This window comes from Apodemus sylvaticus, chromosome 7 (genome assembly GCF_947179515.1).
Source record: "Apodemus sylvaticus chromosome 7, mApoSyl1.1, whole genome shotgun sequence".
Classification (NCBI taxonomy): Eukaryota; Metazoa; Chordata; class Mammalia; order Rodentia; family Muridae; genus Apodemus; species Apodemus sylvaticus.
This window is the reverse complement of record NC_067478.1, coordinates 66290954-66308722: the sequence shown is the minus strand read 5'-3', so window position 1 is coordinate 66308722 and position 17769 is coordinate 66290954. Positions and strand designations below refer to the sequence as shown.

Here is a 17769-nt window from a genome sequence, read left to right as displayed (position 1 = left end):
GTGTGGAACTCACCAACCACAGGGAGTGCTGTCCTAACAGTGTGCATGTGTGTATCCCCACAGCACAAGCTTTCCCTCTCTACACGGTGTGTGGCTCGTTTCCCCGGGAATGTGCGTTTGTGAGCAAGGTGTGCTCTTCCTCTGTCGGAGCTAGAGGCAGGGGGTGGTGGCCGCAGGGACTCATAACCAAGGTGGCTTAGATGGCAGGAACAGGTCTCCCACAGATGCAGAGGCCAAGACTGAAGCAGCCTTCAATCAGCCTTCTCCTCGCTCTGGGGCAGAATCTTTACTGATTCTTCTAGATGCCAGGAGCACCCGTGCCCTCAGCTTGTGGCAACAGCATCTCTGATGGCCTGGGCTCCTCTTCTCCTCACGTCTCTCCACTGTGCGTCCCTCCTAAAGCACCTTCCCTGGTCATAGGGCCACCAGACTGGTCCAAGATTGCATCAGGCTAGAGGCTTGCTTTATTTCCATTTGCAAAAGGGCCTTCCTCCACAGAACATGAGGCACAGGCACAGGCAAGCAGATTCCCTGGCTCCTTCCCTGACTGCTGTGCTCACCTGAGGCAGACTTAGTGACCCCTGAACAGCACACCTCATCTACCCTGAGCAAGCCAAAGGATTTCCCCGTGAGGTGAAATGAGGCTCCCGCGGCTCCTCTGCCCTGCAACCTCCACCCCTCCCTCTGCTCCACTCCGCTCCTCCCATGCACCACCTCTCCCATGGCAGTGACACGGCAGGTCTTCAGCCCTGTATACTCAGACCTGGCACAAAGTCCCCCAACATGCTACCGAAAGCCCAGCTTCCCTCAGCAGGAAAGTCCTCCACCCCATCCCACTTCTTCTCCACCTCCCCTACCCTCCACAGGGCCAGCCCCTGGGGGTAGGAATGCCACCCCAACCACTTGGCTCCTCTTCTTTCTCTTCACAGGCTGGTTGTGGGTGCCCCACTGGAAACCAATGGACATCAGAAGACAGGAGACGTATACAAGTGTCCAGTTACCCAGGGCAACTGCACCAAGCTCAACCTGGGTAAGCAGCCACTGGCCTCTTCTTAACTCAGGTACAGAGCAGGGTCTGACCACGCCCATGTTCATAGTCACGTGGTCCATCTCAGCCCAGGTTACATGCAGAGCAGACTCTGATGAGTGTCTCCATTTGCAGCCACCTTCCCTGCTGTCCAGAGAGACGCAGCACTGTGCTCACACTGCACGCAAGGAAGCTGGCTGGCACTTGCCCTGCAAGCTTGAGGACCCAAGTTCAAACTCTGAGATCCACATTTGAAAATAAAATCCAGACATGGGAGCACATACTTGTAATCCCAGTGATTGGGAGGCTGAGATGGGCATATCACTGGGCTCACTGGCTAGCAGACGTGACAACGTCCAGGCAATGGGGAGACACCCACAGTTGTCCTCTGACACCCACATGCACACATATATAAAGAAAGAGGGAGACAGAGAAAGAAATGGGGTGGGGTGGGGGTGGAGAGAACCTTTGGCCTGAGAGATGAGGTGTCTTTCTCTCAGTCACACAGCTTGTTGCTTCTCGGAAGGTGATCCCAATTTAATGCCAGGCCTCTAGGGTCCCACACTGTACATCTAATCATCCACTGCCCATACGGTCGGGGCTTTTCTGCCTCCTGGGAACAAGTGTGTTCTTGTTTCTGATCATGAAGCAGGAGCGTTGGCAGTCAACCTGTGATGGTCAGCAGCGCCAACGGGGCTAGGCGCGATCACACCCTTCTAGGCCCATCCCTGCCCATCCAGTTCCCACCACACAAGAGTGAGACTAGGCCATCTAACAGATGAGGAAGTGACAGCAGAAGGAAGCAAGGAGACATGCGCAGGACCACTCAGCTAGGGAGCAGTGTGCTAGGACCTCAAGCCACTGGGCATGCCCGCCCTGCAACCGCTGTGCACGCTGTGCCCACGTGAAGGCTTGTCCTCATTCTCCTCGTGGAAGCACTGTCTAGCCTGTGCTAGAGCAGAGACCAGGGGAGATGCTGGGCAGACACACACACACATACCACACACACACCACACATACACACATATACACACACCACACACACACCATACACACACACATACACATACACACACACACCACACACACACACATACCACACACACACACATACACACACACACCACACACACCCATACACACACCACACACACACAAACATACACACACACCACACACACACCCATACACACACCACACACACACACACACACCACACACACACATACACACACACCACATACACATCACACACACACACACACACACACACTCCACTCTACTTAATGCTTCCATTTTTTCCTGAAGGGTAGAGAGACTGTGGTTTGTCTTTGCCCACAAAAGGGAGAAAAATCCTACATGGGCCGCAAAGCCATAATTCTTGGGCCTTTCCTGGAAGATTGGCCTTCCCAGGCCTTTTTCCCTCCTCCAGCAAGGTCCCCTGCCCTAGAAACTCACCTGAGGATCCGAGGAGGAGGGACTCAGTAGGGCAGCCAACCCATAAGAGGAGATGGCTGAGGGTCTAGAGACAGACAGACAGAGGGAAAGGCCAATGTCCAAGAGAAATCCCAAAGACGTTGGATTCCCGGGGTCACCAATGTCTGTCGCATGATGCCAGAAGCTCCCACAAACCACATGGCTGAAGAATCCAAGCCCCAGCACTGCTGGGGCCTAAGTTTCAGTGAGAACACAGGGAAAGGGGCCTGGCTGGTGACTTACGTCCCCCATCAGCCCCTCCCTTAGGCACAGGCCACCAAAACAGACCCAGGAGAGCCTCCCCTTTCAGCTGTACAGCTGTGTGTCCTTGAGAAGCTTCTCTCTGTCTCTGAGCCTCAGATTTTGACTTGATGACCCCTAGGGCCTATTCTAGATCTGATCTGCACCCTTACAGGGCGCTGAGTAGCTGGCGAGGAATGTGGCTCCGTTTGCAGCATGCTTGTCTAGTGTGCAAACGCCTGGCTTCCATCTCTAGCATCTAGAACTGAGGGGTACATCTGTAACCCTAGCTCTTGTGAGATAGAGGTAGAAGGAGAAGTGCAAGGCCAACCTTGGCTACACAATGATTTCTAGGCCAGCCTGGGCAACATGAGATCCTATCCTAAAAAGAACAACAAACAAACAAAAACAACAACAACAAAAACAAAATAGACCACACCGCCTGAGAGAAGCAGGAGAGAGAAAAAGAACCCGACAGCTGCCCTGCCTCCACCCTCACTCCAGCCTGTCCTTGCAGCATAGCTGTCGTGGTCACCTGTGTTCTGGTCCTGGCCTGCTCCCAGCCTTGCTGACCGGTCCTCTGGAAACAAGGCCACCCTTCAAACTGTAGTACCCAGCACAGCACAGTGTAGACTCTCTTAGGTTGTGGAATCCCAAAGCCCACTGCAGGGGACACAGGTGTCCTACAGCAGCTTAGGACTGACACGTTCCAGCCTCTCCATGCCTTGTCTCCTAAGTACTTGTGCACACACACCTACAGGCATACACATGTACGTACATGCACACATACACACACTCACACAAGTACACACATGCACATATACACATATGCATACATACACATGCATGAACATACACATACACACACATTCATCTGCACATGTGCATGGACACATACTTCGCTTCTGAGGAATCCAAGCCCTTTTCCATCTCTTCAGTGTCCTGAAAAGATGACCTATGTCTTTGTCCCATGGTTTCTGACCTGCCACAGAACCACCTGTCCCCACCGCAGGGGTCCTCAGCATATGGCAGGTGGGCAGGTGTTTAGGGAAGGGGTGTTGGATGACTGAACCTCAGATGGTAAGTGTTGCAGAGCTCATGCATGGCAGATCCCTGGACATGTGCTGTGGGCTCGCTGTGAAGTTACTCGGACCGTGTAGGTTACAGTGTGCTCATCTCCCAGAAAGCTGTGAGGAAGGTCTCAGGACACATTTAAGGAAGATCTGTGCTGTCCTCCAGGCGCGCGAGGGGGTATGGGCTCACCTCAAGTGACTCGCTGCAGCACACTCCGGGCAGAAGACAAAGCACAGGGCGTGTAGGCTGAGCACCTTGCCTCTGTTCCAGGCAGGGTCACTCTGTCCAATGTGTCTGAGAGGAAGGACAACATGCGCCTCGGCATGAGCCTCGCCACCAACCCCAAAGACAACAGCTTCCTGGTAAGAGCACCAACCCCACTACTGTCCCCAGCCTTGCTGCCTGCACAGCCCCACTGCACAGGGTGTGACGTCACACACACACACACACACACACACACACACACGCTCCTGTGCACGCTCTGCATGACTGCCCCTTCCACCCTCCACATGGTCCATCCCCACAGACCAGCAGGGACAGGTCCTGATGGGTGTAGGTCTTCCTGCTGGCTGGGCCTTTGCTTCAGTGGATAGTCCAGAAAGGTAAAAAGGGTTGAGCCTTTTATGTCTGTACCTGGGAATGGCTTGGGAGCTGGGCTGCCTTCTCAGTGGTCTCAGTGGTCTTGCTTCCCAGGCCCTGACTCTTGGCCAAGGGCCTGACACAGTGGTTTTGGCAGCAAATTTCACAGAGCACAAACATTCTTTTTTCTTCTTCTAGTAAAGTGTCATTGGGCCCCAAAGCCTGGAAAGTTGCCCAGGGAGGGCCTTTACAGACAAGAGCCATCCTAGTGACCCTTGGAAGGTCCATTCCTGCAGATACAGGACTTCCTCAGGTCCCACCTGGTATATGGAGTGGGCCCAGATGACAGGGTGAAGAACAGATAGGAATCCAGGTTCCACAGTTCCTCATTATACCTGAAGCCAAGGGCACTGCAGCAGGAGAGAGTTCAGTAAGACTCAGACCTCACACACTAGGAATGCCAGTACTCAGATAAAGAAGTCTGCCCTGGGCCCTGGAGGGTGACGCTCCACCCTGTCTGAAGCCATGACTGGGCTAAGTGCTGTGCTGTTTCACAGGCCTGCAGCCCTCTCTGGTCACACGAGTGTGGAAGCTCCTACTACACCACTGGCATGTGCTCAAGAGTCAACTCCAACTTCAGATTCTCTAAGACGGTTGCTCCAGCTCTTCAGAGTGAGTACCAACCAGGCACTGGCTGTACTGAGGGAGTCCAGGGAGGAGGCTTAGGACTCTGCTCACTGCTATCATATACCTGCAGAGCAGCATGGAGAGTCTATGACTACTTTAGCCCTCTGGATGATCTGAGAGGAATCACTTCTAGCTGGTCCCCTCTAAGGTCCTCTCCCAGGCTGTCCTCCCCCACTGTGTGACAGCTGATAACAGGTTAGCTAAACTTATGAAAACCATCCTGGGATCCATGCAGGTTTCCTGTAGACTCATGAACATGGGTTGGGGGAGATTGCCAGGTCACCGTGTACAACAGGCCAGGGTTGGGCATCATCGATTTACACTATAGTTCCTTGACATCCTGCAATGGTGAAGTCTGAATGGAGAGCCAATGAGAACAGAAATAACCTGGGTGATGGTTACACCAAGTCAGCTCTCCTGGGCAGCCTGCCTAGAGCCTCGAGGACACATATCTTCCCCATCCCTCACAAACAAACTCGGGAGCTAAAAACCTAGACTTCTTGGCTCTGAGCCTCGCTATTTCCTGTGGGCTAAACACTCTCAGCAAGCAGCTGTTGCATGCTTATGGAGAGCGAGGGGATTAGCACCTCTGGTTCAGGCAGCCTCCCCTCAACACTGGCTGCCAGGGCAGAGAAAGGGCAAAACATCCATTTACTCAGTATCCCTAAAAGCAGTTCAATGACACAGGGAAGGTCAAGGCATATGGAGTTTCTTAGGGAGTGGGGCATATCAGGGCATCCCAGGGCATCTCAGGGCCTAACAGGACATCACAAAGCATCACTGGGCATCACAGGACACCTGATGTCAACATCCATCCATCACAACCCTAACATTGTTGTCTGCAGCTGGCTGAGCTGCTATATACTGGGCAAAGGTAACACTTCCCTAGAACTTGGCAAATGCATATAGCAGGATAGCCTTTACATGATGTCTAAGTAAGGCAAAGTGCTTGTCATGCAAACGTGAAGACCTGAGTTCCATCCCTAGCCCCCCACATCAAAAGCTGAGCTTGGCGGCATGGGCCTGTAACCCCAGGATTAGGGAAACAAAGCTAGGAGGCTCCCCGCTAGCCAGTCAGTCTAGCCAAACCTGAGAGCTCCAAGCTCAGTAAGAGACCTTGCCTCAAAAAATACAGTGGAGAGTGATTGAGGGAGACACCCGATGTCAACATCCATCCATCCATGTGTACACACACACACACACCAAAAGCCCATCAACATACAAATAGGCTCTTTCCAAGGTATCTTTTAAATTTTTTATTTACTAGATTTATTGATTGCCTAAGGGATTTTTTCCATTTGCTTATTTGGTTTTTGTTTGGTTTGTTTGGTTTTGTTTGCTTGGTTGATTTGGTTTGGATTTTTTGGTTGGCTTGTTTTGGTTTTGGTTGTTTTAGACAGGATCTCTACATATCCTTGACTGTCCCAGAACTATGAAGATCAGTCTGATCTCAGACCTACAGAGCTACACCTGCCTCTGCCTCCGGAATACTGGGATTAAAGGTGTGCACAACCACACCTAGAAAAATTAATTTATTTTTATTCTATGTGTATGAATGTTTTGCCTGCAGGCAGGTATGTGTACCATGTGCATGCCTGGTGCCCATAAAGGCCAAAAGAGGGCATGGAATTAGAATTACAAATGATACAAACCATTGTGTAGGCACTGGAACTGAACCGGGTCCAACAGTGCTCTTAACCGCTGAGCCATATATCATACAGCCCCCTCCCCACAAGCTGTCTTTTCAACAGCAATGAAATTATAAGAGAAAGCAAGATAACAAAGCATCACCGCCCCATATCTCAATGAGAAACATCCCAGGTTGACCTCTGCCCCCCCTACCGTGGGGGGACTGGGCACAGTGCCACACATCTGTAATTCCAGCATCAGGGAAGTAGAGGCAGGAGGATCAAGAGTTCAAGGTCATCCTTAGCTAAAGAGTGAATTATAGTACAACCTAGGCAACATGATACCCTGTCTTTAAGAGAGAGAGAAAGAGAGAGAGAGAGAGAGAGAGAGAGAGAGAATAGGATCAGTAAAACATTGAGCTCAGCCCTTTAGAAGCATCTTCTCCTCAACCCTTAGTGACAACTCTTAGTTATTATGCTGCTCTTACAGCACAGAAAACCAAGAGAGACCAAGTGACAATCCTTGGGTCACACAGCCAGTGAGTGGCAAGACCAGGAGTCACAGGCTGATGACAGAGTGCACATTCCCAGCCTCCCCTCCATAAAACATAAAACTCACTCATCCAGCTTGCTCATGGAAGACACCACCTACCCAGGGAGGTAAAGCGAAAGGTCCTAAGGTCCTGCTCCAGCAGGAGCAGTGGCCCAGGAAGGACTAATCCGATGGCAGCCTTCAGTCTCTGACGGGGGAGCAGAGGGGTCAGGTTTGATCTCAGCTCTGTTCAAACAGCACACCGAGGAGTAATGCGGAACCAGGATGTCCTAGCTGCCTTGTTTATATGGCTCAAATAAATGCCTAGCCCGAGGACAGCTCTCAGTGGAGAGGACAACAGAGTCAGCAAGCATTCTTCACTGGTCTCTAAAAGATTGCTCAGAATATGAGAGACTCGGGGGTGGAGACACAGCTCAACTGGTGAAGTGCTTGCCATGCACGCATGAGGCCTCAACCTCCAGCACCCATGTAATTGCTGGACATGCAGATGCATACTCACAATTCCTGCCAGCCCACCTAGCTTACAATAATAAAATAAAATAAGATGGGCTTCCAGCCCCAAAGAGACACCCTGTAAAAAAGAAATAAGGTGGTTGGCTCCTGAGAAATTATACTCAAGGCTGACCTCTGACCTCTATATGTGCATGTGTGTGCATGCACACACCAACATATAAACACAGAAGAGAGGTTTAAGTAAGTGGGAATGTTGGAGATTTATAGATGCTGATTGTTTAATGACGCTGACTGTATCCCTGCTTCCAGGGTGCCAGACTTACATGGACATTGTCATTGTCTTGGATGGATCCAACAGCATCTACCCCTGGGTAGAGGTCCAACACTTCCTCATCAATATCCTGAAAAAGTTCTACATTGGCCCTGGCCAGATCCAGGTCAGTGCCTCCAGGGCTTACCTCTGCTGGGCAGGATCCTCTGCCCGGCAGCACTGGGAAGCATCTTCCCATGAAAGGGAAGGAGCCCCTGGGACCTGTCGTCTCAGATGCCCGTTTCTGATGTGTACACCAAGGGTGCCTTCAGGGGAGACTCTGCTCATGCAGACGACCAACGGGAAAGTCATAAGTCAGAAAAGGGAGAAAAGGCATAGAAAGAATGTGCAGAAAAGCTGGGGAGACTCGGGCATGTGGGTCCTGGGGAGACTCAGGCATGTGGGTCCTGGGGAGACTCAGGCATGTGGGTCCTGGGGAGACTCAGGCATGTGGGTCCTGGGGAGACTCAGGCATGTGGGTCCTGGGGAGACTCAGGCACATGGACTGTGTGGAGAAGTGACCTGGAGTAGACCCTATCTGCCAGCACGTCTGTGAAACATGGTTGGATAGGGGTACGTTATTTCCTAGTATTTGGGCTAGACAAAGGACAAGAAGCAGAAGTGCCACAGTAGCAGGTGTCGACTCTAAGAATTCTTTCTATTCCCAAGAAGTGACCCAATTTCCAGAAAGAATCCATGAAAAAATTCCAGGTGTGGTTGTGTGTGCTTCTGGCTGCAGTGCTGGGAGGCAGGGCCAGCCAGTCCGACCTACTTGGCAAGGACCAGCTAGCTCACTGGCAGACCCTGTCTCAAAAGAGGTGGATGGCCTTCCTGAGGATAACACCTGAGAGTTTCCTCCAGCCTCTCCAATATCACACATACATACACCCCAGACACATATACCACATACACACACACCACCTCCACCACCACACACCACACCACATATACAGTTTCTTTTTTAAAGAAACTTTCTAACATGTAGGGCTGTTAAAGGGAGCAAACTCCTGCAGTGACAAGCCCCCACCCCCACCAGAGGGCCATATTTTGGTGCACTGCAGTAAATACTCAGCATTCAGAGGATTCTTGGACGCAGTACTCTTGGTGAGCCCACTCAACAGTATTCAATATCTCCGAGTCGCTGATAGTGCTTTCTATGGCTTGGTGTTTATTCTGAAGCCAATAGTATCGAAGTGTTGCCTGCTTTGAAAAGGTCAGAGCTCTTCTCATCCTTGTTTCATTTAACCTTTTGGAGGTTAAATGATCCTGCATATTGACTCTTTACACCATCATTCAAAACAGTAGCAAAATCACAGTTATAAAGTAGCAATGAAAAGAATTTTATGGCTGGGGGTCACCACAACACGAGGAACTGTATTATGGGGTCACAGCATTAGGGAGGTTGAGAACCACTGCTAAAGAGTTTGGTCAACAGCTCCGTGGTTGTCCCCACACACTGCCCCTGATAAATTCTAGGGAGTGGGGACACAGATCAGGGTTGGAGTGGGACTTGGGTGTATAGCAATACATGTATGTGTTCATGTGGATATATACATGGATGCATGCAAGCATATATACACATGTACCTGAGTGTCTGTGAAGGCCAGAGGTTGTCTTCCTAGATTGTTCTCTGCATTTTTTGAGCCTGGGTCTCTCACTGAACCTGGAGTTCACTGGCTCGGTTAGGCTGACTGACCAGAGAGCTCTAGGGATCCACCAGCTTCTTCTGCCCCTGGGTCAACGCCACGCCCAGCACCCTGGCAGCCCTTTCATCACCAGGTCCCATCAAGCCATTCCCAGAACAGCCTGTTTCCCTTGGACCATGGGAAGGGTGGGAAGATAGCTCTTCACAGAGGAACCTTCGAGGGTGGAGGTCTGAGCCTCAGGGTTCTGCTGCCCTCTGCTCTGATTTGCAGGTCGGAATAGTTCAGTATGGAGAAGACGCTGTCCATGAGTTCCACCTTAATGACTACAAGTCTGTCAAAGACGTGGTGGAAGCTGCTAGCCACATTGAGCAGAGAGGAGGGACAGAGACCCGCACAGCATTTGGCATTGAATTTGCACGGTAAAAAGTGTGTGTGTGTGTGTGTGTGTGTGTGTGTGTGTGTGTGTGTGTGTGTATGCATGCACATATGCGTGCGCATGTGTGTGTGTGTCAATCTCAGATATTGTTTTGGCTATCCCTGCTGTACAAAAAGGCCCCCATCATTTGGTGCTTTCAAGTAGTGACTTGTTAATTCCTCAAAGTTCCGATGGTGGCCTGGGCTCAGCTGCTTGGTTCTCTCTTGGGTCCTCTCACCTGGTTATGATCTGGTGTCAACCAGAACTGCTGTCACCTGAAAGGCCATACATACAATAGAACATTGTATGCTAGACATACAATATAGAGCATTTATGTCACCATCAACAAGAGCACAGCAGTAGCTGGAGAGCCATGTACCCAACTGTAGTGGTTTGAAAATGCTTGACCCATGGAGTAGCACTATTAAGAGATGTGGCCTTGTTGGAACAGGTGTGGCCTTGTTGAAGGAAGTGTGTCATTGTGGAGGTGGGAAATGAGACCCTCCTCCTAACCACATGGGACCCAGTTTCTACCAGCAGCCTTCAGATGAAGAGTCTCAGCTCCTCCTGCACCATGCCTGCCTGGATGCTGCCATGCTCCCATCTTGATGATAACAGACTGAACTTCTGAACCTATAAGCCAGCCCCAATTAAATTATAATAGTTGCCTTGGTCATGGTGTCTGTTCATAGCAGTAAAACCCTAACTCAGACACCAACATGGCCATGGTTTTCTGTATTCTTACAGTGGTCTCTCAACTCTTATCTTCTTGAGGGAGACAATGTGGTCCAAGAAACATACCCAGATTGAACGTAAGTTTACTTAGTAAAGCAAAGCGAACACCCTAGAAAGAGGCTGGAATGAACTGCCCTGATCCTGGGAGCAGCCCTGTAGGTTCTGCTTTGTGGATACTTTTAAGTGTCTATGAATATTTGTGATAGACCACGTCTTAGTCTGGGTTCTATTGCTGTGAAGAGGCACCATGGCCACAGCATCTCTTACTAGGGACATAATTTAATTGAAGCTTGCTTACAGTGTCAGAGGTTTAGTCCAGTAGCATCACAGTGTGGTGGAACATGGCGGCACACAGGAAGATGTGGTGCTGGAGAAATAGTTGAGAGTTCTACATCTGGATCCACAGGCAGTAGGAAGACAGAGCCACTGAGATTGGCCTGGGTTTTTGACGAAGTTCCTCCAACAAGTCTATACCTCCTAATCCTTTCAAATACTGCTACTCCCTAAGCATTCGAATATATGGATTTATGGAGACCATTCTCATTCAAACCACCACAGAGCAGATCTCCTTTTTAGGTTATTTCTTCCCATGAGCCTCACAAAGGAGGATAGGCGTCAAAACCACAATGCAAGTAATATTACAATGGCAACCCCTCTGTGGTACACATGTGTGGGCCAATGACCTGAATGCTAGTTTCTGACATATTAGGAACAACCTAACTGCAGCTTCAAGGGTGTGTGACCATAAAGGGGTGTTCTGACCATCTGCAAACACTGCTGCCAAAATTCAGCTGCCATCTTTCTCAGTTTCTTCAAGGTTAATTCCTTTGCCTACTTGGTACTTTATCATGGCACTGGAGAGTTCCCAAGAGCCCCAGCAGAAACTTGGAGACTGCCTATGACCAATCCAAGAGGTCACAGAATATGACTTCTAATATGTTCCATTTACCCAAGCAAGTTACCAAAGGCCAGGCCCTGGACAAAGATGTGATTCTCCCTCGTGATGGAGGAATGGCCAAGTCACATGGAAAAAAAGCACTTAGGGATCAAGGTAGCACGCAGCCAACATTGGAAAACACATTCTGCCCTAGTCTATAGTCTACAGAAAGCACGAGGGTTTGAGCATGTTGCTCAGTTGGAGAGTGCTTGCCCAGCATGAGTGAAGCCCTTGGTTCAGTCCCCAGCGCTGCATTAGCTGGAGTTGGGAGTATAAGCCTGTGATACCAGGGTCAGTGGGATAGTGTTTGCCTAACCTGGGTAGAGCCCTGGCTTCAATCCTGAGCCTCTGAGCAGCTGAGGAAGAGAGGGAGAGAAGAAGATACAAGAAAAGTATGTTGGTTCTGAGTGCAGAATCTGTCTATATAGTATGTGTCATTGGTGGCATGTGACAGACAGTTAAACCTAACCTCTGAGGTGGTAAAGAGACTTGTTCCGTAGCACTCACACCAGAATGCACTCACCCAACTACATGTTACCTCTAAACATCCACATGGGGATTCACGAGCTTATTCCAGTGATGTCACTGCTGAAAACCCTGTGTTTACCTGCCTCCCCCACATCCCAAGTAATCAGCAGATGTTAAAGGTCTCACCATCCAAGGCCTAGGTGCCTATATTGACAATATGAAAATCACTTGTATCTTACATGTTTACATTGAACAGCCATTAGTATGACTTGCACTAAAATCATTGAGATCACAGCCCCATTGCCTTACAGTCCCACCTCTTCAAAGTTGGTCAATGTGTTTGACAGAACCCCACAGTGTAGAAGCCATTTAGATGGAGTAGGATTTCATGTTGTCAGATCATGACTTTTCCAACCAACTGATGGCTCCTCTGATGACATCACCACTCAGCTCCTGTGCTTCTGTGTGTGAATAACATTTTCTTCACTCAAAGATGGCTCTCTACTCTTCCTCACACGGAACAGGCCATTTTGCTCTTTGGCCATCACTAAAGTGACAACTGAGACTTCAGTGGGCCTTTCTGATGGTGATGGTGAAGCCAGTGACCACAGGGCTGTCACTTTCCTATTTTGAAGCTAAGTGACTAGGGTGGGGATAAAGGTCACTGATTTGGGTTCACTTTGCAGTCATCCAACCTCAAGTCCATGATGTGATGTGACTCATAGGACAATTTGATCACCTCGTGTCTCAGGAGCATTACTGGGGTTGCAATCTCTACCTCCAGTGATTTGTTTTTAATGTTGGAATCTGCCATGTTTTGGTTCCAGATTATAGCTAATGCTTTGATTGGTGGATGTATGGGTTAATTTGCAGAACGTGGATGGAACCATGACTTTATTATTCTAGATAAGTGTTCTGCAACTGAGTTGTATTTCCAGTCTTGATTGCTTTTTCCTAAGACAAGGTCTTACTACGTAGCCCAGGCTAGCCTCAAGGCCCAAGTAGCTGCCACTATAGGTTTGTGCTGCCGGACACGCACCGGCACCTTGAGGTGAGCAATCTTCTCTCCTCGATCAGTTATCTACAATCTGTTCTGTTGTTGTTCTTCACTTGGTTTTGCTTTGTCTTTCTCTTTGTTTTTTTGTTGTTTGTTTTTATTTTTCTGTAAAACTACTTCAAGGTCCAGATCTAAGCCACAAAGTCAAGGGGTTACAAAGATGGCAATCTGTGGTCCCTGACCTTGGTGACTCCCAAACAGCAGAGGGCTCTGACAAGTGTTAACTCAACTTTGAGAGGCATGACCTCTGCCAGGGAGGCCTGTCAATAGGGAGGCAGGGTTGCCACCACTGAGGGTGACCTTGAGCAGAGCTGAGGGTGCTGACCAACCAGCGGGCTGTAGGGGAACATCATGGTTGAGTGGGCAGCTCTGAGGCCCAGCACATGCCCAGCACCTTCACTGAGGAGAGTAACTAGCTAGCTCACAGAGGTGACTGGGGACCAACATGAACCTGATTTACCTCAAGACCTACACATTGGAATGAAAAGATAGCTCGGCAGTTAAGAGCACTGGTTATGCTTACCAAAGACCTGGGCTTAGTTCCTAGAACCCACATGATCGCTCACAACTATCTGTAGTTCCAGTTCCAGGGGATCTGATGCCCTCTTCTGATAACCTCAAACACCAGGCACATACATGGTGCATATACCTACATGCAGACAATAAAAAAAAAATATTTTTAAAAGGAAAAGGAAGGAAGGAAGAAAGGAAGGAAGGAAGGAAGGAAGGAAGGAAGGAAGGAAGGAAGGAAGGAAGGAAAGAAGGAAGGAAGGAAAGAAGGAAGGAAAGAATGGAAGTGAAAGTTAGTTCTAGGCCTTTCCTAAGAAAAATGTAGCCTGTTCTGGTTGGGCAGGAAATGATCTAAATGTCCACAGTGTCTGCTCTCTAGAATGGTGCCACCAACTGCAAGTATAAAATTTGTCTCAAGGAATTCATAACCTAATTTACAAAGGAGAAGACCCAAGTCCCTCTACACAACACAAAATCACAATTTCAAATCCCACTGTGACAGACTCATAGAGAGGCGCACGCTAGTCACCATATGGAAACGTGCTTCTGGATTTATCTTGGCTCTGTACACAGTGAAATGTTGCCCTGTGCCAGACTGTTTCTGATTACTTTTATTTATTTAGTGTGCATGCATGCTCACACATGAACATTTGTACCACAGTGTGCGTGTGGAGACCAGAGGACAACTTGAGGGAGTCACTTCTCTTCCTCTCCTTCTACCATGTCAGTCCCAGGGCTTAGACACAAGTTGCCTGGATTGGTGGCATGTGCCCTGATGAGCTGCCTCTCTGGCCCCTGGTCCTGGATTGGTGGCATGTGCCCTGATGAGCTGCCTCCTGGCCCCTGGTGCCATGCATTTTTGCATAGAGTTTTCTTCCTAGATCTAACCCTTCAGTGAAGGCATGGAAAGATGGAGAGTTCCCTTTGAGATAACTGATTTCTTCCTCCAGGAGGTTGAACTTCAGCCCAAACTCTGCTCTAGCCGAGCCGTGTGTCCTCCTGCGGCCCTTCCATAGTTCATTCTAAAATTAGTAGGCTTCTGTGAGCCTTCATATCCAGAATATGTTGGAGCTGCTGGGAGTGTCGGGTGGCTTTTGCTTTTCACAGCTTCCTCTTGACAGCTTGAAGAAGCTCTGAACTCACTCGGTCCAAGATGTGTGACTCTCAGACCATACGTCTCAGCCAGTAGCTGGCCAACACACACAGAGATGGCTCTGAATCCCAAGTCTTCTGGTCTTGGGACCTGGTACTGTAAAAATTAAGTCAGTGGACCATCTTTCCTGCCTCACCGAGCACCAGAACCATAGGAATTACTGGTGTTTAATGTGACATTCAATTTTAAATCTTTTTTAAATGTATATGAGTACACTGTAGCTGTACACATGGTTGTGAGCCATCATGTGGTTACTGGAAATTGAATTCAGGATCTTTGCTCATTCCAGCCCCACTCACTCTGGCCCAAAGATTTATTATTATATCTAGGTACACTGTAGCTGTCTTCAGACACACCTGAAGAGGGTGTCAGATCTCATTACAGATGTTTGTGAGCCACCATGTGGTTGCTGGGATTTGAACTCAGGACCTTCGGGAGAGCAATCAGTGCTCTTAACCACTGAACCGTCTCTCCAGTCCCTAGTTTTAAATCTTTATTGGAAAAGTCTACCTGCGAGGCCAGACTTAGGCAAGACATGCCTGAAACTCTCAGTCTAAAAAGCTGTAGGGGCACCAAGAGCCAGTTTCTCATTCTTTGACATTGATTGTCAGGTTGGGAGCCTCGGGGCCATGCTGCTGGTGCTGACAAGGTATTTTTAAAAAGCAAATCAGAACAATATTTTCTATGAATTTGATATTTAGTATTTCCACAAGTAGAGTGGAAGGTGATGCTGGTGGAGGAAGTCAGAAGTTTGGGCAGCATCTTCCCACATGTGCTGTGGGCTGAGATGAGGATGTTAGGTCCCCAGGCACCTCACCTGCTCAGTCCTGAGGGAAGCAGGTGACTCTGAACATCCGCTACACCGTCAGGAATATCTCAGTGCCAGACTAGGGAGATGCTCAGCAGGCAAAGTGCTTGCTGTACAGGCATGAGGACCAGACGTCAGATCTCCAGCACTCATATAAATGCCTGGTAAACATGGCGGCCTGCCTGTAATCCCAGGGAGGCAAGATGAGGGGGTCCCTAGAGCAAGCTGACTAGACAAGTCAAAGCCCCCACCTCTGTGTATAAGTTGGAGTGTGAGCAAGAAAGACACCTAATGTCGATCTCTGGTACACATACACACATACTAACACACACACACACACACATACACACACACGCTCACACACACACTAACATACACACATACATACATGTAAACACACATGTGTATACCATATCACATATGGAAAAGTAGAAAGAAAAAGGAAGGGAAAAGAGAAGGAAGGGAAGGAGGGAAAAGGAAGGAAGGGAAGGAAAAAGAAGGATGGGAGGGAGGGAGGGAAGGAGGAAGGAAGGAAGGAAGGAAGGAAGGAAGGAAGGAAGGAAGGAAGGAAGGAAGGAGAGATGATGTTGATGCCCAGGCCATACCCCGTAAGTGTCGGATCTCATGAGTCTAGACAGAGCGCACACATCAAAAAATGTTTAAGCCTCCCACCGAGAGATTCTAATGTGTAGCTTGGTTTTTAGCCATTGGTGTATACCACTCAGGGTTGCCCACCCATGATCCTCCCTCCTCTCTACCCCTCTGCCTACCAATCCATCAGGGCTTACCCTTTTTAAACACAGCAGATGGAGAGCCAGGAGAAATGGCTCCGTTGGTAAAGTGTTTGCCACACAAGCCTGGAGACCTGAGCTGAGCTCCCAGCAGCCACTGGACACTGGCTGCATGCTTGTGGTCCCAGTGCTTGGGCAGTGGAGACGGGCAGATTCCAGCAGCTACTGACAAGCTAGTCTTGGTGAATCTGTGAGCTCTGGCTTCAACAAGAGACCCTGTCTCACAAAGATAAGACTGGAAAATGATAGAGATAGCCAGTCAGCCTCTGGCTTCTACATGCAACGTTCACTCTCACACTCAACGTTGTACACATGCACGCGTACTTGCACGTGCATATCCAAGCTGAACTGGTGGAAGCCCCTTAGCTGTCGGGATGCCCACAGGGGCTCAGTTGTGGCTGCGGTGGCTGCCCCCCTAGAGGAAGAACATCAGACTGTCCCAGACCCACGTTTCTCTTCTGACCCACACGTGCATCTGGTTCCAGCTCAGAGGCTTTCCAGAAGGGTGGAAGGAAAGGGGCCAAGAAAGTGATGATTGTCATCACGGACGGGGAATCCCACGACAGCCCAGACCTGGAGAAGGTGATCCGGCAAAGCGAGAAGGACAACGTGACCAGATACGCTGTGGCCGTAAGTCCTGCCCCTGCGACTGGTGGATCAGCTCAGAGGTTCTGGCCTCACCCACCCACTGACACAAACACCCACACTGAGATTCTAGGAAGCTGAGCTAGCTAGCAAAGGCTCAAACTGCATCCTCCTCCAAACATCAGGTTGGGCGGGGTGTGGGGTGGATTTTTCTTCTTTATCCAGGGAATTAAAAAAAAAAATAGGGAGTACCATAATCCTACCAGATTCCAGAACCCCAGCTAATTTCACCAGAGTTAAGTTACCGCCAAAGAATATCTTTTCCAAAATGCCAGTGTCACCTTGAGAAAGGCTCATAGCTGCAGTCCTCGGAGTCCTTGGGGTCGGGGTCTGTGAGTGTGGAGAAATCAGTACTCCGTTCCATTTTGTCGTCCCTGCCCCTGTTCCCTGGCAGGTCTTGGGCTACTACAACCGCAGGGGCATCAATCCAGAGACTTTTCTAAATGAAATCAAATACATCGCCAGCGACCCTGACGACAAGCACTTCTTCAACGTCACAGATGAGGCAGCCCTGAAGGACATTGTTGATGCCCTTGGGGACAGGATCTTCAGCTTGGAAGGTGACCGGCTTATAAAT

General features: G+C 49.5%; 1 protein-coding gene across 1 annotated transcript in view; it reads left to right on the top strand.

Moving 5' to 3' along the window:
* Nucleotides 1-17769, top strand: part of Itga11 (integrin subunit alpha 11) — a 106816-nt gene that overhangs the window by 47995 nt on the left and 41052 nt on the right. Inside the window, exons 3-9 of the mRNA XM_052188094.1 lie at nucleotides 930-1030; nucleotides 4088-4179; nucleotides 4954-5068; nucleotides 8027-8154; nucleotides 9944-10092; nucleotides 17033-17177; nucleotides 17587-17752. Of these exons, the coding sequence (XP_052044054.1) occupies nucleotides 930-1030; nucleotides 4088-4179; nucleotides 4954-5068; nucleotides 8027-8154; nucleotides 9944-10092; nucleotides 17033-17177; nucleotides 17587-17752 (896 nt within the window). The remainder of the gene's footprint in view (nucleotides 1-929; nucleotides 1031-4087; nucleotides 4180-4953; nucleotides 5069-8026; nucleotides 8155-9943; nucleotides 10093-17032; nucleotides 17178-17586; nucleotides 17753-17769) is intronic.